The sequence below is a fragment of the Marmota flaviventris genome, chromosome 16, assembly GCF_047511675.1.
Source record: "Marmota flaviventris isolate mMarFla1 chromosome 16, mMarFla1.hap1, whole genome shotgun sequence".
Taxonomy (NCBI): domain Eukaryota; kingdom Metazoa; phylum Chordata; class Mammalia; order Rodentia; family Sciuridae; genus Marmota; species Marmota flaviventris.
In genome coordinates this window covers 73,197,241-73,221,079 of record NC_092513.1, presented here as the reverse complement: position 1 = coordinate 73,221,079, position 23,839 = coordinate 73,197,241, and the positions used below count along the sequence as shown (strand labels likewise).

At 48.2% G+C, this 23,839-nt stretch overlaps 2 protein-coding genes across 3 annotated transcripts in view; one reads left to right on the top strand and one right to left on the bottom strand.

The window, feature by feature from the left end:
* The window catches only part of Ippk (inositol-pentakisphosphate 2-kinase), a 53,441-nt gene extending 48,398 nt beyond the window's left edge, over positions 1–5,043 (top strand). The window contains exons 13-14 of one of the 2 annotated variants that reach the window (XM_071602547.1): positions 3,599–3,802; positions 4,498–5,043. In XM_071602547.1, coding sequence (XP_071458648.1) covers positions 3,599–3,802; positions 4,498–4,507 — 214 coding nt within the window. In that variant the 3' untranslated portion in view covers positions 4,508–5,043. Of the gene's footprint in view, positions 1–3,598 lie in introns of both variants that reach the window. The other variant, XM_027950982.3, reaches the window with a different exon arrangement.
* Cenpp (centromere protein P) overlaps positions 1,790–23,839 on the bottom strand; it is a 240,887-nt gene continuing 218,837 nt past the window's right edge. The window contains exons 6-8 of the mRNA XM_027950993.2: positions 7,922–8,001; positions 6,891–6,982; positions 1,790–6,567 (exon numbers count right to left, since the gene is read on the bottom strand). Of these exons, the coding sequence (XP_027806794.2) occupies positions 6,440–6,567; positions 6,891–6,982; positions 7,922–8,001 (300 nt within the window). The 3' untranslated portion in view covers positions 1,790–6,439. The remainder of the gene's footprint in view (positions 6,568–6,890; positions 6,983–7,921; positions 8,002–23,839) is intronic.

Below are 23,839 nucleotides of genomic sequence, written 5' to 3'. Positions count from 1 at the left end.
ATAGTCCCCCCATGAGTTTTCAGGAATTCGGGATGAGCTTGATAACCCTCACTAGTTGGCACCCTCAGCACTGATCTCCAGGATGCTGAACCCTGCGCGTGGTATCTGGAGTGTCCTGTTGTTCTGACTGGTGTTGCTGTGTCAGGATGACCTGCATCACCAGCTGCCAGCCACCCATCTTTCTGATACTTTTGAGCTAAACAGTTCCCAGGAATTCTGTTCCCTGGCAGGCACAGCACTGAAGGCTGTCCAGAGTGAAATGTGCTGAGGAGCAGGCACAGAGCACGACTGAGGTGAAGCACAAAAATGGTGCTTCTGTTTCGTTGAAAAGTCCTCTCATTCCCTAAGAAAAATACCTCCAGTACTTGGTTATAAGGAACCCCCAGATGGATTAAACATTAGATAAGAGACACCCACCAAGACATTACTTGCCACCCGGCCTGACCATGGGTGCCGTGGGAAATGGAAAGTGCGTGAATGCAAGTGCTGAAGGGAAGTTGCAAGAAATGTGGGTTCACAGACTGACAGAGGCCTGCCTGTAAGAGGCTGCTAGTGGACAGATGTGCACCGTGCTTCCTCCAGCACCTGTGTCCTGTGAGTGTAGCGCCCAGTGGTGTCACGTGGTGTGAGCTTCGGGCTGGGTCCTGTCCAGTTTGTACCAGCTGCCCAGCAGAAGTCAGCACTTGCTGAGAGGGGAGAAGAGTGCATGTCCAGAAGGTTCCTTGCCATGTGGGTGTCTCATACTGGGGGTAGAGGTACAGGAATCACCACCCACAAAATGCTCTATTTGGTCCTTTCTTCACAGAGCCAAAGGAAGATCATCTCTCTCTTTTTTTTTTTAAGAGTTGTCAGTGGCTTGGATGTGACTCGGGGGCTGCCTCAATTCATTGACTTCTCTCTATTGCTTTGAATTGGCAGGGAGTTAAGGGAAATTGGTTATGGGGAGGGGTGAGGTGGCATGACTGGGTAGGACACTGATTGATTTCAGTTGCAGAAACTCTGCTCTGTGGGGTCTCAGAGGCCCCAAAGCTGAGCAGTGTACTGTGCAGCAGGATTGTGATTTAAGAATCTGAAAACAATCTTAATGTGCAAAATAAGGAAATAGTTGAATTATGGTGTGGCCATTTGCTTATTAAATTTATAATTGTTTGTTCCATTTTTGTCTTAACATTTCATCCTGAGACCTCTGCCAAATTTATTTCATGATGCAAGTAAATGCATGATAAACATGAAAAAATATTTAAAGGTAGGAGGTGAAAAAATTAAGGACAAAGGAAAGTATACCCAAGTGTTTCATACACAATGATTTAAGTTTAAAAATTAAACTGTGCATAGGTAAGCTTTGTGTTGGAAAAACTTTGCTGGTTAGAAATGAACCTTTGATTTGAAGGAGGTTAAGCCTGCGGAAGCCTGGAATTCTGTGATCCAGTTGAGGAGTGACAGGAAAGCTGGAAATTCTGACCTGCATTTGCAGAGGACTCTGCCCTGGGAAGCTGCTTCGCCTGCTGGAGTCTGGGGGCAAGGCCAGAGTAGGGACCCTCTGTCAAGGGGCTATGAACTGGTGGCCTAGCCCTACCTTGCAGAGTGGAAGTGGTGGTAGGAGAGTGGAGCAGGCCCCCACTGGTGCTAGTGTGACTTGTGCACCTGAGGGCAGTGGGAGTGAGGGGCTCCCCAGAGCTTTGTGCACAGGGATTGGGCGCTCAGTGGCTCTCAGAAGCCATGGCCAGCTGTGGCCAGGGTATGTCCCAAGTCATCTTCACAGCCATGAAATGCACACCAAACCTAAGACTAAATTTAGATCCTTAAATTTTAATTTACAGCTCACAGACAGGTTGACTACATTTAAACTTACCACACCCCTAAAATAGAGGCTTCTCTTTCTGTTTCGGCCCCATCATAAACAAGAAGGGCTTAAGTCCGCCACCTTGTTTGTGCAGGCATTTTGTGATTTTGGAATCACAGGGCGAGCTGCTCACAGCCTCCTACGTCTCAGGTTCTGGTCCTCTATTCCATTTCCTGTTCCAAACAGCACGGGTGCAGCTTCAGCCTTGGGCTACTCTGCCCGTCCCTCTTGCTACCTTCCCTACTGCTTTGGGCCCTGGAGACCAATTGTCCAGGCGAGGGCAGCAGCTCCCTGCAGCCTGGTTATCCCAGCCCCAGTATCTGAGGCCATGGCAGAGGGACATGTGTGCCTTGGGAGATTCTTGCCCGGTTTTAGCTTCAAGGACCGACCCTGGGGGCAGGCAGATGTTTGGTGGCAGGGGCTAGTACCTGCTTCCCTGGCTTATAAGGAGCTTGTGGTCAACCAGGTTGTCAGACGGAACTGCTTAGAATTCCCTTCCTGTCGTCTTATGTGTCTTGTTGGATGCTGCTTACAACCTGAGAAATTGAGGTGTTCTTGAAAAGGCATAGGCCTTGTCCTGGGCTGACCATGGGCTTCGGAGCTCTCTGTAGCAGGCTGATCAGGGTGAGCTGTCCCCTTCTAGCTTCCAGAGGGAGACCCAAGATCTTGTACACAAGTTATTTGCTGTTCTCTGCTATTCAGCAGAGACTAGGTAACGGTCCTGGCAACTGATTTGTGACCATTTCTTTCTATGAACAGAATTCTGAAACGGGTTGAGAGCTGAGGTCTTTATTAGCATCCTTAGAACAGGCTGTCTCCCAGGAGGGAGGCTTCACAGCTGGTGTTCTGTTTTTAATGATTTCTAAATTGAGAAGAGCAGTAAATATGGTAAAATCGGATCCCCAGAACACTTCTTCTGGGCGAAATGAAGTTTATAATTCATTCAGCCACTCTTTTGAATGCTATGTGTTGAGTTTTCTGAGCAAAGCAGATAGATAGATACATAGCCATCTCAGGACCAGATTCAGTTGTTCTCAAAGTGCTATTTTTCCTTTTGGTAATGAGGATTAAACCCGGGGTGCTCTGTCACTGAGCTACATCCACAATTTTGAGAGGGCCTCACTGATTTGCTGTGCCTGGTCTTTGCCTTAGCCTCCTGAGCCCTGGGATCACAGGTATGCGCCACCATGCCCAGCCCTGAAAGTGTTCTAAAGTACAAGTAGTTGTTCACACTGATGTTCACAAATGCTACAAAACTAAAGAGAAAATACCGAGTACTGAAGGTTTGATTTGAGAGTAAAACGTGAAACCAGGCCTCTCTCTGTGAGGAGCATTAAGAAGGCTGCTTTCCTCACCAGGCGTGGGAAAGGTGCGTAAAGAGGAGTCTGTTCTCGGCTTTCATCCATCTGGCTGTTGAACGGCCAGAACTACTTTTTAACTCTTAGGTTTTGTAATGCTTGGCTCGTGATAAAGTGACTTTTTCAGCATTCGTTCCCGCCACTGGGGCCTGGGGAATATCACTCAGGCGTTCCACATAATGGCTTTTCCATCTTCCAGTCCTTCATCCGTCTTGTCTGATGTGGCTCAGGGTGCTGGCCTGTGTCCCATAGGTAATTACTTCGTGGAAGCTCACATGCTAGTGTATACAGTTGGTGCAGACAGGATGCACACAAACACTGACTGGGTGCTCTTTGTGAGCTGGGATAAGAGAACTTGGAGGGTCCGTGTATTCTGAAATTGCTTTTTTACTTGCAGTTCTGATCAGAGGCCTGTCATCCCCTCGTCGAGGTCCAGGCTCGCCTTCTCCGTGTCTGTGCTGGACCTTGACCTCAAGCCCTATGAGAGCATTCCTCATCAGTATAAATTGGACAGCAAGATAGTCAACTATTACTCAAAGACTGTGCATGCCAAAGATGATGCTGTGGTGCCGACTCGGTTGAAGGAAAGTGAAGACTGCACGTTAGTTCTCCATAAAGTCTAACTTTTTTCCCTGCAGTGTCTTTGAAACTTGAATGTGAAAGTTGAATGATAGCTATTTTCTATTGTGTTGGACGACTTCTGGCTGTGAATGTTTTTGCTTTTAACCCTGTTGAGGTGATTGCCTCTTGAAGACATAAAATTAAAGAGCACTAGAAACATCTTCCAGGACAAGGAATGTAGGATGTGAGCGGGGTGTCCCAGGAGGCTGCTCATATTCTTAAATCGGAAGTGTCCGTTAAGCCCTGGGAAGACGTCCTGGGTAGTTCTTCCTTCAACCAGGGCTCATGTCTAATTCTCTATGCGAAAAGCCTTATAAGACCAAGGTTTGGATCTCTTACCACCAGATTCCTGACGTAGAAAGCTTGAATTGTCACAAGCATTTTATGGTTTGAACTTTTGGAAAACAGATACCACTGGAACTTTCCCGGTTGTTACTGGTCACTTTTTCAATTTGAGCCACATATCAACACAGGCTTTGGGTGGTTCCCTGCTGCAGAGAGTGATCAGAAGTTAGTGTGGACGTCGGTTCTGAGTGGTCTAGACTCAGGGTCCCTGTGGAGGTGCCGAAGCTCACGGCTCTTAAGGGTCAGCAGGGAGTGTGAGACTCAGGTCAGGATGGACACCACTCACAAGAGCATTGACTTTTTGTTTTTGCTTTATGATTTTAACTCTAGGGGGAGATAAAGTGTTCTTTCCTACCTGAAATTGCTACTGTGGAAGCTGGGAGCACAGCTGTAACTCACTAGGCTGCCGCGGCTGGCTGGGGTGGGCACGCCCGGTGTCCCAGCGTTCTGGTAGCACTCCGTCGTGTCGGGTGGTCGAGGGACTTCCCAAGCTGCACTCCTCCCCTCGGTTTGCCTGGGGGCTTTTTTGGGTGTGGGCCCCAGAGCCTTGCCATTCCCGTTGGGCTGCCACGGGCCCTGCTTCTGGAAGATGCGTGGCTCCTAGCTGGTGCCGAGGGTTCTTGTTGGGATCACCAGAAGTGTGCCCGGCTGCTATAAAATTGTTGGGACTCTTGGCCTCCCCTTCCCCATGGCAGGTTGTACAGACTGATTATTTATATAATTTTGAGGGACTAATGAAGGCTTATTGTAACATAATATTAGTGAAACCATGGAATTGTATGAAAATGCTACATGAAAAATGAAAATATTTTGCTGATTGTAAAATTTTTGTGGGAAATTTTCTGATAACTTGAGAATTACACTTGTTTGAATCAAGCCAACTCTTCTAGAATTGATTCTTGAATTCTGTCCTTACATTTGCTTTATTCTATACTCGGGCACAAAAAGATAATCATGTGTCTGGACACACTGGCCCCTTTTCCTTCAGCTTGCGTGGTATGTGTGCTAGGGTGGGGCTTTGGAGGTCCACCCCAGTCACGTCCACAAAGCTCAGCTCGAGGCTGTGGAGGGTGGGAAGTGGCCATTAGCACTGTTTGGATTCAGGATGGTTTGTTGCTGCGGGCCTGGGCGGCGTCACTTGGGACAGGTTTCTGCACAAGGTGGTGCACTGTGTCCTGGGCTACGCCATGCTCTTGAGGTAGCATCCCTCTGCCAGAACCCCAGGCTCTCGGGGAGGTGGGCTGGGGAGTAGTGTTACAGCCTGGCAAGGGGCCTCATCCAGCTGGATGGGCGGAATGAAAACAAGCAGGCTGTATTCTCATAGGAGGGAGGAGGGAGCGCCCCAGCCTAGGTCTCGGCCCTCCGTCTGGCAGGTGGTGCTGAGGCTGGTCTCCAGCCCTGCCACGTCCCCGCTGCTGTGCTCAGACTCCAGGATGCCCCAATGGCCTGAAAACCCTCACTGACCCTGACTTACGGGTGATGGAGGGGCTCCCAGCTCTAGTTCTCATCTGAAATTATGGTGTAGCACTCAGACCCTCTGGGGTTCTCTAGTGAAGTTCCTGTGAGAAGGGAGCAGTGCTGGGTGGCTGTCATCTGGCACTGTTTTGACGTTAACAGCCGTGCAGATTCTGGGGAGACCAAGAGGTTCAGGACTTAGAGGTGCTGCTGTGCAGCCAGCGGGGCAGGCGTGGCTGCTCTGGCTTCTGAGGAATGTTAAAAAATGAAGCTCCATCAACAACTGCCTCCAAGACCCCCCAGGTGGCAGGAGGTGGATGGCTTCTCAGGGCTGGACCACGCGTGGCTCCGTCTCTGGGCAGACTGTGAGGTGAGGTGGGGGCCCAAGCTGGTCCACACACATCAAGGGAGGGAGAACCACTCTTGGTATGTCTTCTCAAATGTTCAATTCTGTTTGACATTTTGTACATGAACAGCTGTATTTTTCACGCCATGAGAGTCTGATGTAGCATAACTGCACACAGCTTGTTTTGGGCAGTGATGGGGCCTTAACCCAGGGCTTCATGCATGCCAGGCAATCGTTTTACCACTGAGCGACGTGCCCAGCATTGGTTTATTCTTTGGAGACAGGGTCTACATTGCTGAGGCTGGACTCAAACTTGATCCTTCTGCCTCCCAAGTAGCTGGGATGGTAGGCAGGTGTCAAATGCATCCAGCTAAGGGTGTGGTTTCTGAGGGGAAGGTAGATAGTACACTTAGAGTCAATATAGGTCGCACGCTTTTCGGTGCACCATCTTGTTCCTTCCCTGTGTGGGAACTAGTCATTCTCTGCACAAAGTAATTTTATCAGGCTTTCTAGAGCGGCTTCAATTCCAAGCACTTCTAGCAGGGTTCGGAAGCTCTGAGGGGCGGTTTCTAGGACTCTGTTCTTGTCCAGCTCCAGAGCTATAAAGAAAAAAATAAACCAGGTAAGAAACCTTGAGCTGTTGGCGTCCCCAAGACCCCTCCTCCTCCTGAAGGATCACATGGACCTGGAGGCACTAGACCCGAGCAGAGAGATGTGATCTCACCCATGTCTTGAGGCAGAGAACATTCTCTCCTGCCTTCGGCCGGCAGGGCTATGGGGGAACGATCACTCTTGTGCTTTTTGGTTTTTAAATGTTCTTATTAGTAATTACTCAGTGTACAAAGTACACTAAGCCAGATGAACAACACCTAGCTTTGACTGAGAAGTCCCCTAGAAAGGACATCCGTACCCAGAGCCCTACCTCGCTGAGGGACTTTGGTGAGCAGGTCCAGCTTTGGTGAAACCTTCCCTTCTTCATCTATCTGTATTCTCCAAACAATCACCAATTCAAACCTGAAAGAGGTAAAACACATTGGCCAGTGCTTTTGAAATCTGGTTTTTAGCTCCTTTTCTCTATTCTGGCTTCCTTGCTCCTAAAGACATCCACCCCAGAGGAGGGAAAAGGTGGTCAAGGGGAACCAGGACCACACTGGCAAGAATCGGATGTGGATAGGACGCAGAGCGACAGGAACTTGCACATGGCTGGTGCCGGTGCAGAGGGTCATCTTCCTTGGAAATACTCTGGCACTGACAAAGCCGTGTGTGCCTCTACTCCACGGCTGGAGAATTTCGTGCCTCAATATCTGAGCCCAAGAGAAGCCTATGTAGTGTGGGCTGGGAGAAACAGGGACGAAGATCCTAAACGCTCAAGAGCTGAGGCAGCCAGGCATTTTGGTGGACTGACCTACCAGAGGGTGAGGAGTAAAAATGAACGCACTGTGGTCATGGGTCAGGGGCAGAAGGACGCCTGCAGAAGACTACCTGTTTGAAGGCTTGAAGAGGCGCGCACAGGGAGATGCACAGGGGCTGAGGCAGGGGGCTGAGGCAGGAGGCTGAGGCAGGAGGCTGAGGAACACGGGCAGGGCAATGGCTCTGGGCAGAGTGTGGCCAGTGAAGGGAGGTGGCCGTGTGAGGAGCCCTGAAGCGGTTTCTCTGACTTGGCCTCAGGGGCTTCCTCACCCCAGCCTCCGTCCTTCCATTTGTGCAGTGGTTCCACACACACCTCCTCCTCCTCCCAGCGCCCCCTACATTTGCTCCTTAAAACCCCTCAGTGGAACTGAGGCCCAGGCCAGTAGGCACTTGTCTGCGTTTCCTGTGGTGGTAATGTTCACAGGGTGCAGAACGGCCTGCCCACTTCTCCACCCGACGGTCTCTGGTCCTCAGGGGATAGTTTCCCTTCTATTGAGAATCCCTGTTTCACAGGGACTCGAGGCCGCAGCGGCCCGCACTCACCCTGGCCTCCTGGCGCTGCGGATCTCCATGCAGCTGGAGCAGGACCCCTCCGAGAGGTGCACAGTGTCGGGGTACTTCTCCTGGTGGGAGAAGTGGTTACACAGATCCGTGAGGGAGGAGGAAGAGGCCCTGAGCTGGGGTTCTGGGGACTGGTTGGGAGTCAGGGAGAACCCCACTTGGAGTTGAGAGCCCTGTGCCAGGGCCGAGTGCACGGCCCCACTCCTTCATCCTGCCTCACCTGTTGTCACACAGGCCCACCCTTTTCGAGATCTCTCCAATGCCAGGCAGCCTCCACATTCCCGTGACCTGTCACCTCCCCTGTTTCCTCATCTCACATGACCAACCACTGTACAACTCTGATTTTACCGCCTGCCGCCCACTCAAGCCTGGTCGCAGGCCCCCTTGCTCAGGTCTGCTAACCTGGCCCTGAGCTGTGAAGACTGTTCTCAGAGGTCTGGCATCTGCCACCAAGCCTTTCACCCTGAGCCTCTGAGGGTGGTGACTGCCACACTGCCACAGCAGATGCTCCTGGACTGTGCATCCTCCCAGCTCCCCCCAACAGCCCCTGGGATCCCCCCTGATGCCCACTGCACCAAGGGGAAGGCTCCATGATGAGCTGCACCCCACTCTGTAGCCACTGCAGGAGACAGGGTGCACTTTCCCTGTGTCTAGGCTCGCCACTCCAGGGCAGGTAGGGCTCCCCCACACGCTGCGACGCCTCTGGACACGTTATTCATAGCAGGACCTGGGAGCCTCCTGCCTACCAGAACTGCCACGTCTGTGTCATGACAGTTGAGCTTGCTTTACAGGCATCTTCACAGCCGGGAAGCAAGAACCCATCTGCTCAGTTCCCACAGACTTCCATCTGCTCTTAGGAGTCATGTTGTAGGGTTCGGGGTCATATGCCAACAACTCTAGGTTGGTTCATCATGAGATTTCAAGGTTCTCTTGTCTGTGTGACCTGCCACCGTGCCTGATACGGAAACGGCCACCTGGGGATGGCTCAAGTCTGATGCAGGCCCCACCCTGGCCAACACCAAAGCCACAGTGGCCTCCACAAGCCTTGTGAAGGACAGTGAGGCGACCTGAGAAGCGTGGTCTGCCAGTCAGTCCCAGGAGAAAAGGGGGCAGGCTGGGACCCAGCTGGCACAGCTTCCTGGGAGGCAGATACTTGCTGGATTGAACAGCTTAGCTCCCTCAAGTGAGGTTGTGTGGGGACAAAGATGCGTCACAACTTTTAAAGGAGCCAGCTCCCTGTAAGAACTGCTGCCAGCACCCTGTGCATTAAGCCGCCAGAAAGCAAGAACGCATCCAGACCCTAAAGTGGGTGGGCATGGGGTCCGCTTACAGATAATGACTGATTTCAGCAGAACAGTTGTTAGGAGAAAATGTATACCTAAGTGACTTAAGCGGAAAGTGCTGGTTGATTTTTAAACCTCAGGCTCTTCTAAATTAATAACAACTGTTTGAGGAACATAAAGGAGAGTGTGTGGACGTGGCAGTTCAGCTTCCAGGCTGTGCTTGGCAGCAGCACATGGGGCTCCGGGGACGACAGGGGCTTGGGCTGGCTCCAGCATGGGGCCACGGCGCAGCCTCCAAGCCAGAGGGAGCAAATCTTTGCCTCCCCAGGCTTTTCTTCTTTGGGAGCAAAAAGAGTTTAGGTGTTTTCACTAAATATACTCCTTTTAGTTTTTACAATAAAGACAAAAGTAGAACTGCTGAATCGGGCCAAGGCCCGGTGTCAGCATGTCCTGGGGAACTCAGGATTGTGTGGAAAGCGTCCTTCTGTGTAAGTTAATCATCTGCTCCTGTCCTGCTTCACTCCCTTGTCTGGTCACCTCAACTGCAGAGCACAGCTGGAATCAGAAGGAAGGAATTAAAGGCTGACAGAAGGGCCAGAGAGCCAAGCCCAAGAATGGCAGCCTCATGACAGTCACTGCAGTGCTGTGAAGGCCAGCTCACCTGAGCAGATGCACAGGTGGCTTTGAGGGAGAAATGATCTCACTAAACCAAGATGGGCTTGAGGTCACTGGCCAAGATTAACAGTGATGGAGAGTTTCAGATACTACTATATCTGACATTGATCAAAGATGATCAAATGGGCAAGAAGGAGGTAAGATGGACAGCTATTGATAAGGTGGAGATATGTTCAATATATATAGAATACTTTACATGAAGATACACACAAGCCAGGCACGTGGTGCACGCCTGTGACCAGTGGCTTGAGAAGCTGAGGCAGGGGGATCGCAAGTTCAAAGCCAGCCTCAGCAACTTAGCAAGATTCTGTCTCAAAATAAAAAAAAAAGGAGCGGGGGATGTGGCTCAGTGGTTAAGCTCCCCTAGGTTAAATCCCTAGCACCAAAGAAAAGTACACACAAGGTTAATTGGAAGCCTATAATTGATCTGGAAAGCACCTCTGAGACGTCAGATAGCCACCAGTGAAGCCAGGGAAGGGAAGCACCTGGCCAGCTCTCCAAGGACTCAGCCTTGGACCCAGGGCTCTTTGCAGAGAGCTGGAGTGATCTGCGCACCTCAAGGCTGTGGTGCCTGGAGGAGCCCCGCAGGAGGCTGTGTGCATCCACAGGTGCCTGGGGAAGGCTGTGCTGTGGAGGGGGCTGTCGGGAGGGGGCCTTGCTGGCTGGCGGGCGCTGGCGTTTCCTTCTGGGGCCCCAGCCTCCCTCAGGAAAACTCCACCTGAGGAACGTGCTCAGGCCGCAATCCAGATGGTTGTTTATCCAGCTGCTCGCCATATGGGGCAGTTTGCATTGGAGGCCTCTCCTGGTATTCATGATAGAAAACTGGTGGCAGTGGGAATGTGGCAACTGGATATCTGCCCATTCCACACCTGCCGCCCACTGTGCTGCTGCAGCCGCTGCTGGGCTGCAGGCGTCTCACCCCTACTAGTGCAGGGCCAAGAGGAACGAGCACACCGCCTTCCACCCAAATGGAACTCTTGAAACGTGCGCACACTTCTTGTGTCCACGGGTGTCCACTCACCTAGACTTTACTGTTTTCCCAAAGATTATGTCTGACTGATTGAAAGAATAGAATTTTTAAAAATTGAGATATAATGCTTGTCAAGGCTGTGTGGGTTGGCACACGAGGCTAAGGAAGCACTATTGCAGGTTTGAGGACAGCCTCAGCAATTTAGTGAGACTCTGTCTCAAAATGAAATTTTAAAAAGGGCTGGGGGTGGAGCTCAATAGCAGAGGACCCCTGGGTTTAGGTCCCAGTACCGTGCACATGGTCGCCCTACAGTGCACTCATTTAAAGTTCACACCTCAGCGGGTTTTAATGATATACCAGCAGCACCAGCGTCCTTCCCTTCTCTTGGTTTCCCTATCCTAGATATTTCGAACAAGTGCAGTTGCACAGTGTGCGGGTTTTGTGACCAGGGCTTAGTGTCTTTTCAGGGCCCCTCCACGCACTAGCAGGGATTACATCATTCCTTCATATTGCCAAATAGCACTGCACTGGACAGGTACTGGCCACATTTTGTTTATCGGCTTATCAACTAACAGACATGGGTTGTTTTTAGTTTTTGGCCACTGGGAATAATAATGCTACAATCATTATGGGAACATAAGGTTTCTTTTCTCTTGGTTACACATCTAGGGGTGGAATCCCAAGCTGTTTCCCACTGTGGCTGTGCTATTTTTATAATTCCATTAGCAGCGTAAGTCACCTGTCAGATGTATGGTATTGAAGAGTGTTCTCCTTTCTGTGTATTTTTTATGATCTTAATGGTATCATTTGAAGCACAAAGTTTTTAATTTTGAAGGAGTCCAATTTGTTTTATTTCATTTAATATTTTTGTGTGTGCTTTTGGTGTCACAGCTAAGACACTATTGCCTAATCCACGGTCATGAAGATTTATATCCGGTTAAGAATTTTATTTTTGGCTCTTATTAAGTCTTTGACCCAATTTTGAGTTGACTTTTGATTTCTGTGTGAAGTGGGAGCCCAGCTGTGTTCTTCTGCCTGTGATCACATTGTTCTTAATCAGCACAGATTGCTGAGACTGTCCTTCCCCATTTAACTGTCTTGGCTGCACCCACGTTTTTCAAAACTTTCTATTTTGGAAGCTTGTGGGATCCACAGAAGCGAGTTCAGTGAGGTTACCCTGTGGGTGAAAAAGTTGCCTGGACTTCTCAGGGACTGATGCGGGGACAAGTGGACACCCTCATGGAAGAATGAACCCCACTGCCTACCTCACACCATGTATAAAAGTTTACCAATGGATATAAATGTTAGAGCTAAACAAAGACTTCTGAAAGAAACCACAGTAGGAAATCTTGGTAATCTTGGGTTACCCAAAGATTTGTCAGATACAAAATGAAAAGCAGTGATCATAAAAAGAAGCATAAATTGGCTAAATGACAAATTGACTTCATCATAATTAGAACCCCGCCCCCCCCCCAAAAAAAAAAAAAAAAAGGATCTCACTATGTTGCCCAGGCTGGCCTTAAACTCCTGGGCTCACGTGATTGCCTCACATCAGCCTCTCAAGTAGATGGGACTGCAAGCATATGCCTCCTAACCTGGCTCGTAATTAGACACTCCTAGAAGAAAAGAAAAAGGCTGGCCTCAAACTAACTGAAAATATTGGCAAAAACAGAATATGTAAAAACCACACCTCGGTAATAAGATAAATCACACCTCAGTAATAAGATAAACAACCCACTTTTAAGTAACGGCAATGACATTAAGATGCTTAATCAAAGATGAGACATGGACAGCGGAAGACGTGTTACTAGTAATTAGGGACACGCAAACTAACCACTTGGAGGCCCCCAGCACGGCTAATGTCAGAAAGACCAACACCGAGTCTTGGTGAAGATGTGGCGCACCCGCATCCAGCGGACATTCTTACTGGTAATCAGTAAGTGTGTAACATAAAACATCACCACACAGCCCAGCCATCCCACTCCTGCACATTGACCCAAGAGAAGGGGCAACATGTGAACCTGGATGTTCACTGACATTTTCAAAAGGGGCCACGGCCCTGTGGGGAGTCCTCGGAAGCAGTGGGTGGTGGTGGGAGAACAGCAGGACACTGGTCCCACAGCTGCAGTGTGGCTGCTGTGCATCTGGAGGGGACAAGGAGAGGGTGGAGGGGGTGGGGTGAGCAAGGCTATGCAAGAAGCTGGGGACTGTGGCCCTCGTGGCACTGGGTGGCCTCTGTGTACTCTGGGGAGGGAATGGACGCCCCTGGCTTGGACCTCTAGTTGGGGTGGTGAGGCAGGTGCTGTTGCTGAGGTGAGTGAGAGATGGGGCCCTGGCTTCAGGTGAGTCCCTGGGAAGTGTGCAGGGATGGCCAAGGAGGGACAGCCCAGGCGGCTGGTGAAAGCAGAGCCGTGCCTGTGCGGCGGGAGGACGTCTGCCTGCCTGACTGGGGTGGGTCAGGAAGGGCACAGGTGGGAACAGCAGGCACGGATGGCTTCCAGCAGCCCCATCAGGAGAGGCTGGGCAGCAGTGGGCCTCCAGGCTCTGGTACCTGGACACCTGGGATGATCCAGGGAGAAGGGAAAAGGGTGGAGGAGGAGAGCAGGGGGCATAATGGGTGCTGATGCTCCCTGCAGGAGGGCTCCTGGAGCTCAAATGACCCTGGCTGTCCTAGCCTGCTGCGACTGGAGAGAAGCACTCCAAGCTTCAAAAAGGTTTAGAAATGCTATGAGCACTTGAGGACAGGGATCTGCCCTCATTTTAAAAAGGAAACTAAGGACTACAAAGTGGTTCCTCTGCACCGTACACTGGTCCAAGTCCTGCACATGCATTCCTGTGATACACGATGCCATATGTAGATGACAGTCGCTGGTTCCACTCAGATCACAGGGACTGCGGTGCCGTGGTTCCTGGCACAGCTGCTCTGCCAGGAACAAGGAGCTTGGTGCCCAGGTCAACTGCACAGCTTTGAGAAATCACTTTGATGAGCCACATTTGACTGTTTTTAAAATTTAATTTGAAACAACTGAATTTACAGAAGCTGTGTCTGAAGAGAATGCTGAGCTGCCCCTTCACTCTGCCTCTTGGTCCTACACAGAGGTGTCTCTGCACTCGAGGACAGGTCCTTTATGACCAAAACCACCAACCAGGCCACAGAGTCCCTTCCTGATGTCCCTGCAGCATCCTGCTCCTTCTTGATCCTCAGGCCCCATATGAGCTGGCCTTGCCCTACGTTATGTCTTGACAGTCTGGGTGGCAGGTGGCCCCTCTGTGGCACAGGCTGGCTCTAATGCCATGTGTTCAGGCAGGAGAGAAGCCAGGGATGTCCCAAGACCCCTGCTCCCGGCCAGGCCCCAGGATAATGGCTATACAACCACAGTGAGGGTTGTTGAGGGTGGCTTTCTACCTTCCTTATGTGAACCAGCACTAACCAAGTGAGGTCTTTCTCCATGGGCTGTAACCTTTTGCGATCACTGTTGACCGTCATGCTCACACCTCCTCGGTCTGTCCTGCATAAGCCTCTACACGCTGCTCCTGGGACCTTCTGATGTGCCCCACATTGGAGGCTTTCCTGACTCTGGCCAACAGGCTGTTGGGGGCTCATTTTGTTCTTCCCATCCCTGCTGTAGAATGAAATGTTTCTCCAAGGAGCCAGTAGTACTGGTGACCAAGACAGGGCTTGCTGTTCCTGGGTACTCGTTACTTTTAGAGCCTCTCAGTGGAAAGAGGTAGGACAGATGCTTGTATGTGTGCACATGCATGCGTTTGCCAGTGGCCATTCCCACACCTCTCTGTGCACAGTGTTCAAAACAAGCACATACGAGCTCATCTGGACACCTCAGTCCACACACTTTGCAAGTCTGAATTGCTGCAGCCTCCACTCAAGGCATTTCCTTGTTTTGATCAGCTAGTTTGTTGTCACCCAAGAGTGCCTGCTGCCCTGCTGAGGGAAGGAAAGGCAATATCTTAAAAAAAACTAAACACGGTTTGTGATGCAGTAGACACAAGGCAGCTGACACTGGGAACCTTCTCAGGTCCTGGTGCAAGATTGGGTAGGTGCCTTGGTCCTTTTGGTCAGAATGTGCCATGAGAACCAAGGAAGCCGAGACAGGGTTTTCAGACTGTCTTGAGCTCTAGCAAGGGAAGGGCTGGCTTTCCCAGGGCAACGCTGGAGAGCTCCTTCCTATTTGAAGCCACCATCACAGCATCAGAAGCCCTTCTGGAACTCTCCTGGCTGGCACAGCCATGGGAAGGGAAGACTTGCTCCACAGTGCCTCCAGCTGAAGCACTAACAGTCCCATGCTGCGGCTGGCCAGACGGTGCCCCACCTTGAGTCCTGATTAGAGCATGGAAAGACCAAATTTCCAAGTTAATGGAGCAGACTTTAACTATTTTCTCTTGAACCATATTTTTCTTTTCTTTTTTAACAGTTATTTTTTAGTTGTAGCTGGACACAATATCTTTATTTTATTTATTTATATGTGGTGCTGTGGATTGAACCCAGGGCGTTGCACATGCTAGGCGAACACTCTACCACTGAGCCACAACCCCAGCCCCTTGAACCATATTTTTCAAGCAAATTTTCCATGAAGTAAACAGAGCAGGATGAAGTTTTGCTGCAGAGTTATATCCTCTAAACCATATGATGCACACTTTCCTGGATGTGGTCTTGCAGACCCAAGACACAACACACAGGCCCAGGCACACGTGTCTGCCCCACGTCTGTCCTGTAAGAACAACAGGCACAGCTGCTCATGGCTCGGGGGCATCAGTGCCACATCTGGCTGACCCCACAGGGCTCAGAGCTCAGAGATCAGACATCATTAGTGGATGAATATGGGCATCCACCAAGGACTCCTGAGGATCAGCACCACTAGATCCATCCAGGAACCTGGGAAAGTTGGAATGTCGTGGCAGCACCAACAGTTACCAGACCAAAAACACAAATCTCTTAAGACAGGAGGACCCAGCCCAGCCTGGGTGTGACCTGTGGTCATCTTTCTGTGCTGATGTCTCAGAACCCTCTCAAGGGCGTTTACCAAACACTCTCCATGTGCCCAAGCCCGAGGGGTGGTCCCAAGCTCAGCACTTGTTGCCTCATCTCTGGATCACTCCAAAGCAGGCCTCTTTCCTCCCTGCACCCAACATTTCTTGTTTACACAGATTTGGGGAGAACTGGAGAACCTCAGGGTTCTTAATGGAAATAGACTCCAACAGCCATTCTAAAGCAAACACTTGGGAAATTAAAAAAAACGAATAGCAATGTGCGCATGAATAACCAGCTTGGGTCATCAGGGAGAGAACCACAGTGGAGGATGACCCTTGGAAAGTCGCCAACAACAGGTAGATGCCAAAGTCCAGGCACTCTTCCTTTTGTATGTCCCCAAGCTAAAAATGGATGGAAGAACGCAAAGGTTTTGACCTGTGAAAATTATATGAAAGTCAACATCAGCGTCCATAGTGACACATGGCTGCATGGCCACACTCATTCATTTAGGTCCATGTAGCCCGTGGCTGCTTTTATGATAAGGCAGCAGAGCTTGGTACTAGAGATCTCTTGGCTACTCTCTGGCCTCTGACCCTGAGGGATCAGGGAGGGGCCTCAGTCCCTGGGGAGCCTGTGGTACACCAGGCAATTTGGACATCCCTGAGACACAGACCAACCACCTGGAGGCTGGAGGTGACCAGGGCTTGGGGGACTCAGACCCTGTTCCCTGCGGGGAGCAAAGTCTGGCAGGAACTACATCCTATTTTTTATAGTGTTTTCTTTTGGGAAGTGACCCTGGGAAACAGAAGGAGAACAGATTAAAAACAACCACCCTGCACATCATCCCTCCAGTGGCCCGGGCTGTCTCTGAAGAGGAAGGTCCGGTGGTCTTGCTGGACTCAGCCCCCAACCTTAGGGGACTGCCTTCTCTTTTTCAGTCTCCTTGCTCTAGGGCCACCATTAGGGCCCAGTTCAGGTGCCATTTCTGTACTTTTGGGTTACAAAATGGTTTTAAACCTCCAGGAATGAAATTTCAACAGAAATTCCCTTATTCCCATAACCACAGTTCCTTCTGCTTCCATGTAGTTTTTACTTTTTTTCATATTTAATTTTCATTCCAGAAAGCTACAAAAACTCTTCAAAAAAGTCCTCCTTTATTTTATAACAGTATTTACATTTCACTTATCTTTTGTTTTTGATCTTTGGCACTCATGGCAGTTTCTGTCTTGGGACGACAGAGCATTCTGAGCTGGCACTGTGGTCAGGCCCCTGGTGCCCCATCTTCTCAACTCCCTCTGCCCAAACCCTGCTCAGACAGAACACCCAAGCTTGCCTTTTCCATCTCATAACACACATCATACCCCCAAAGAAAACAAGATGAGTTACTTTCCCATTCAATATCCCCTCCCGTCCAACCTCCCATCCAGGACTCCCAGATTTTTAACATTGAGTTTTCTCTCTGGAAATTGTTCTGCCCTTGCTGGGCCTGGGGGCGAGGCCCACTCCCCGTTGTGTGTGTGCCAACAGGGGTTCTTAGACACTCCCAGCCCAGCCTCCTCCACTCTGAGCCCTGAGTAACCTTGGCAGGCCCCATGCATGAGCTCATTGAATGAATCCTCAGCTGTCGTATGAAATTTTTGGTCTGATGCCCATTGTAATGAAACTGAGGCTCAGAAAAGTTAAGAGACTTGCTCAAGATTACAAAACTAGTAGAGTGGTTCAAACCGAAGGCAGTCAGATTCCAAAACCTAAGCTCATAAACATATTACTATAGAACATTTCTAAATTCAAAGACTGTTGTAATCTACAGGTTAAGTTTCAGTACAATCTCATTTTGTAACATGATTCCATGTTATGCTGGGGACTGACTTTGATGGTAGTAACAGAAGCATTTTTGTTAGGGAACATAATTGCTTTAAAAAAGTTTTGTTCATATATTCCCCATCTAGTGCCAGGCATGAATAAGAGTGTTTTGACTTAGAGAGCCAGATCTAACAAAGGAAACTTCCTAGGCCTTACTTTTAAAATTGATAAATCCATAGTTTTCTCTATAGAGGAAAGTTATTTAAAAAAGAAAGAAAGAAAAAGCCAGAGTGGGCCCAGAGTTCAAAATTTCTCAGTTCCATTTTTCCCACACGTAGGCTGGTCATCACAGTGGGGACAGCCGTGGGATGGGGGTAGCCTGTCGCCTCACACACTTTCAACCAGACCCTCTGCCACCCCGCCCTTCCTCAGGTTCCTGCTATCTGTTTTCTGAGCATGCTGGGGTTCTAGAGAACACAGCCATCTTCCAGGCTCTCTGTGGTCTCAGGCAAACACCGTTTCAGCTTCCTAGCTTCCAACACTCTGTTGTTGCCTTCTGCCGGCCTGTTCTTTACCTACATATTTATGTCTTTTAAATGCCTGCACACTGGCGCCTGTCTGCAATTCCAGCTACTCAGGAAGCTGGAGCAGGAGGATGGTAAGTTTGAGGCCAGTCTGGGCAACTTAGCAAGAAACCCTGTCTCAAAATAAATAAATATGAGCTAGGGATGTGGCTCAGTGGCAGAGCACCCTTGGGTTCAACCCCAAGTACCTGAGATGGGCAAGGGCGTATCTTTACTGTCATGTTAGAAAGGCTATGTTAGGGTGTACAGGCAATGCTATCTATTTCAATCTGTTATTCTGGGGGACTTTTGTGTTCAACCATGTTTTTAATTTTCCCCCAAACTTAACAGCTAGTTTGGACATGGCATTTAAGGTTGAAATTATGTTTAAATTATATTTTATGAATAAAGCCCATGATGTATGTCTAAACTCACTTTAGAGTCCTACATTCAAATACTTTTTTGGGGTGGGTATCTGGGATTGAACCCAGCGGCACTGAGCCACATTCCCAGCACTTTTTTTTTCTTTATTTTGAGACAGGGTCTTAACTAAGTTGCTGAGGGTAGCCTTGAACTTGTGATCCTTCTGCCTCAGCCTCCTGAGTCTCTGGGATTACAGACTCCCCCACACACGTCCAGCCCAATACTGTGTTTTTAAAGATACGGGAAATAAAAGAACCAGGAGTCAATACTTCTTAGAAAAAGAACAATTCCCTATCTCTAGGACAAAGAAAAACAAGGCATGAATAACTCACATAGCTCAAGAGCCAGGCCAGGTAATCCCAGTGGCTCAGGAGGCTGAGGCAGGAAGATCACAAGTTCAAAGTCAGCCTCAGGAACTCAGTGAGGCCCTAAGCCACTTAGTGAGACACTGCCTCTAAATAAAAAAATAAAAAGGGCTGGGGATGTGGCTCAGTGATTAAGCACCCCTGAGTCAAATCCCTGGTATGGTACCAAAAACAAACAAACAAACAATAAAAACCCTGAAACCAAACCAAACCAAAACAACATACATAGATGGAGTTTTCTTTTTTTTTTTAAAGATTTTTTAGTCGTAGATAGACACGATATCTTCATTTTATTTATTTATTTTTTATGTGGTGCTGAGGATTGAACCCAGTGCCTCATGCATGCCAGGCAAGTGCTCTACCCCTGAGCCACAACCCCAGACCCATAGATTGAATTTTAAATGGTTAAAATTTTGTATTACCTCAAGAGCTGATGGTTATGGAAAAATAAAATTAACCCAGGGCAAAAGAATCAACGCTTGAGGTGGGGGGGGGGTGGGGAAGCCATAGTAAAGCAGCGCCAGCAGCAGCCATGATTCATTCTATTTGCATAGCAGTTCTAGTTCTGAAAGATCTTTTATGCATTGAATCACAGAACACCTTTAAGAGGCAGGGACATAAAATTATGCCTGTTTTAAAAAATAAGAACAACAAGGCTCACAGACTGTCTGCACCAGCGCCCAGAGCAGCAGTACAAGTGGCCGTGCTAAGTGGGCTCCCTGCTCGCCACCTTTCAAGAAAACTTTAGGTTCCTCATGCACCAGCTGAGGTGTAAATGAGGGGTGGGGGTCAGAGGGGCATTCACCTGAGACAAGAGAGCAGAAGTCTCAGGGACCCCCCTTGACAGGCTCCTCCAGGGCCTGCTGTTATTTTTTTCTTAAATTGACTTTTTCTAATATTTATTTTTTAATTGTGGGTGGAAACACAATCTTTATTTCACTTTTATGTGGCTGAGGATCGAACCCAGTGCCTCACGTGTGCGAGGCAAGCACCTACCACTAAGCCCCAGCCCTAGCCCTTACATTAACTTTTTATTTTATTTATTTATTTATTATTTCTCTTTGTCTTTTTATTTATTTATTTATTTGCATTCAATGGGCTTTTCTACAATACAATTACTCTCAGGTTTAAAACAGAACCCCAAAATCAAGTCATTTCACATTTTTTTCTTTAGTAAGGATTTTTTCCTGTATAAGTTGTTTGATGTTTTAAAATGTTACTGTATCAAGCAACGGCTTTCCCACATTGTTTACATTCACAAGGCATCTCTCCAGCATGAGTTCTTTCAATTAGAACAGTTTTAGAATGGCAGAAAAATTATGAAGACAGTGCGGAGTCCCCTCCCCCACCCCACGTCCGTAACATCTTACATGAGTGTTGGCACGCTAGCTACAATAAACGAACTAATGTTGTGCATCGTTATTATCACCTAAGTCCTTCCTGTATTCAGATGTCCTTAGTTTTTATTTAATGTCCTTTATTTTTATTCCAGGGCTCTATCCAGGATACATCACAGGTGAGGTTACTGGGGATGGTAGCAAAGTGCACCTGGATTCCTACTTCTTTACACCTTTTCCTCTGTGAACTCTCCTAGTGTAAGTGACCTCGGTTATCTTATGAGGGGCTCCCATTGTTTTCCTTAAAGATTTTAAAGAGAAAATGCATTTTATTTGGGTCCTAGAATAACACTCGCCTCACAGTCTGGCCACAGACCACAGAAACAGCTCCACCAATACTAATCACTGTTCTCCTTCCTTGCTGGCCTGGGCAAGAGGAAGGAACCAGCTTATTATGGCTTGACTTTTAAAGTCAGAAGAGATAATGGAAGAGTAGAAAACACTGTGTTCCCATTCATCTATTTCCTACAGATCATCCACGAATTGGCAAAAGGGATCTTATAAACCATTCGTATTTGAACATGAAACATCTCCTGAATTAGGGTAAGAGAGGACAGCAAGACAGACAATCCTTTGTGCCCTGAAATGGCTCTGTTTCCCTAGAGGAACTCTTAGCATAAAGTACTTTAGATTTCTCTGTTGGTGGCCCACACAACATGACGTGCATCTGAGATGATCTCACAGCGAGCGTCCCTGGTGTGTAAAGATGCCATGGTCCAGCTTTTCTCTGCCCAGCAAGCTTTCTCATCTCCCTTCTTCTGGCACAAATCCCAAAGGCCTGTGCTCAGGACAGGCTCGTCTCCTCACGGCCCCACCAGCGCCTTCCACACAGCGCACAGTTCCCTGGCCAGCCCCTGGTCCCCTGGCCAGCCTCCGTGCCTTGGAGATGGGAGCTCAGCACAGGGAGATGACTGTCTGGACTGCTCCCGCCCTCCTGCAAGCCAGGAGGCGTTCAAGTTCCTTTTTCCACTTCAGCCAATGCTGTCCCACCCTCTGACCTTGTGGTGAAAGAGCCCCAACTACACACAGGCATGATGTTAACACATCTGAGGTTGAAAACGCTGGGTATTCATAGAAAAACACAAGAAATGCCACATCAGGGAAATGCAAACTAAGACCAAAAGGTACGCCATGACATATACGCCCAGTGGGCTAAAAACCACCACCAACAGTGTTGAAACAGGAGTGAGCAACTGGAGTACTTGGACACTGCTGATGGTGTAAGTTGGCATAGTTACCTTGGAAACTGTCTGGTAACATACATGTACCCCATGACTCATCGGTTCACCCAACATAAATCTGCACCTGTTCTCACATGCTCATGGTGGCCCTGTTTGTAATGGCCAGAACTAGAGAATGCACAGGACACTGTGATAAATACTCTGTGGTACATCACACAGTGGAATACCACACAGCGACGAGATGGATGATCTGTGGTCACGCACAACGGGGACCATGGCCCAATTCCATCCATGTCAGCGTTAACAGCGGGCTGCTGGCCCTTCCCCTAGAAGCCAGCAGAGTGCTCACCCACAGTGAAAGGACGACTGGAAGGAGCAGAAGGGCTTTTAGGGGCTGCTCAAGTTCTGTTTCTTGACCTGAGTGGTAGTTTTACAAATTCCTTTTGTGAAAAAACATCAAGCTGTATATTTATGATGTACATCCCTTTTTATATGTGTATATTTCAACAAAGAATTAAAAAGTAAAGGCAGCATCCTTGACTCAGGAAGCACACAACTTGGTGGAGAAGACAGACAATAAGTACATAAATAAACTAAGGTTATAATTAAAACATCATGACATAGGCGAAGACGCCATCCCTTTTGCTGTCACCTTGCTGCTTTCTCCTCTGGAAGCACTGTAGCCATCCTGGTGACTTTACCGCCTGTCTGTGGATCTATCAGCGCTTTGCCGTATCCATCCTACACAACAGTGACCATAATGCACAACACATTGTAGATTCTCCAGGATTTGGTCCAAAGAACATATAATGTACTTTGCTTCCCATGAACTTCTGGATTAAGACTAGCCATCTGTAACCATTCTGCATGCTTCAGTGCCTGGGATACTGTTCAGGGAGCAATCACAGTGTCTTTCTTGGGTGAGGATTGAAAAGGCATATTTTTCAGTAAATATGTTTCAAAGCAGGTTTGGTAGGGCCTACCTATAATCCCAGCTACTTGGGATGCTGAGGTAGGAGGATCACAAGTTTGAGGCCGGCCTGGGCAACTTAGTAAGACCCTGTCTCAAAATAAAGTAAAATAGTGCTGGAGATGCAGCTCAGTGGTAGAGCATTTGTCTAGCCTGTGCCAGGGCCCTGGGTCCAACCCTCAGCACTGCAAAAATACACAAACACACACACACACACACACAAGTATGCTTTGGATTTCTCCCCAAACATTTTATACCAATACACAAGGAATTCTGATTATTTTTCTGAGTGTTCTGAATGTTTTTAGTGCCTTTTTGTTCTCCTAGTATTTCAGTATGTGGAAAGGATTAAAGTTATCCGAAAATATCTGGAAAGGATTACAGTTATCCGAAAATAAGGAGATTTTTAATGTTGACTCTCTCTGGGCTCATTTGTAGAAAATTTCAAGTGCTTTATATTTGTCTATCCTGAAACTATGGTCCAATGTGACTTGGCTCAACTAGAATTAGCTGCATTGCATTTGAAATAAATAGGCTAAGAACCGCAGTCTAGAAATCTTTGTTACATGAAGATTTTAGGTGTAGACATTTGTTTTGGTGTTTGTGAGTTTCTATTTGTTTTTCAAATCTTCCTCTATTAATAATTCAGCTTGTGTCAGTTAAAAATAAAAAATGTATTTCAAGAAGTAATTTGGCTTGCTTGTAGGTTTAAATAAACTTGAAGAAACACACTAATTTTCAGAAGCCAAGGCTGACCAAAGAAATGGAAAAGGACTGCACAGTTCTTAGCTTTATTTGGAAACACAAGATGCTGTGTTTAAGGGCTGGAGAGGGACAAGGGCCCCTGAGGCCCGGAGACTTGCATAACAGCTAACTGTGATCATGCCGTCCTGGCCAGCAGTGGGATGGAAACAGAGAGTGAAGGCCAAGACGGCGAAGCTGTCTGCTTTTTTTCTTAAAGACAAAATGTCCAAAAGACAGACTCCAATTTCCTAAAAGTTGTACTTCAGCCTCAAACAAACATGAACTCTATGATGTTTTTTAAAGTGAAGTACCTTTTTTTAAAATTTTTTTTAATATTTATTTTTTAGTTGTAGTCAGACACAATATCTTTATTTATTTATTTTTATGTGGTGCTGAGGATCGAACCCAGGGCCTCGCACGTGCTAGGCGAGTGCTCTACTGCTGAGCCACAACCCCAGCCCTAAAGTGAAGAACCTTTTAAGCACATCATTTATTCACACATTTGTCCAGAAAAAGGATTCTTTATTTACAAGTACCAT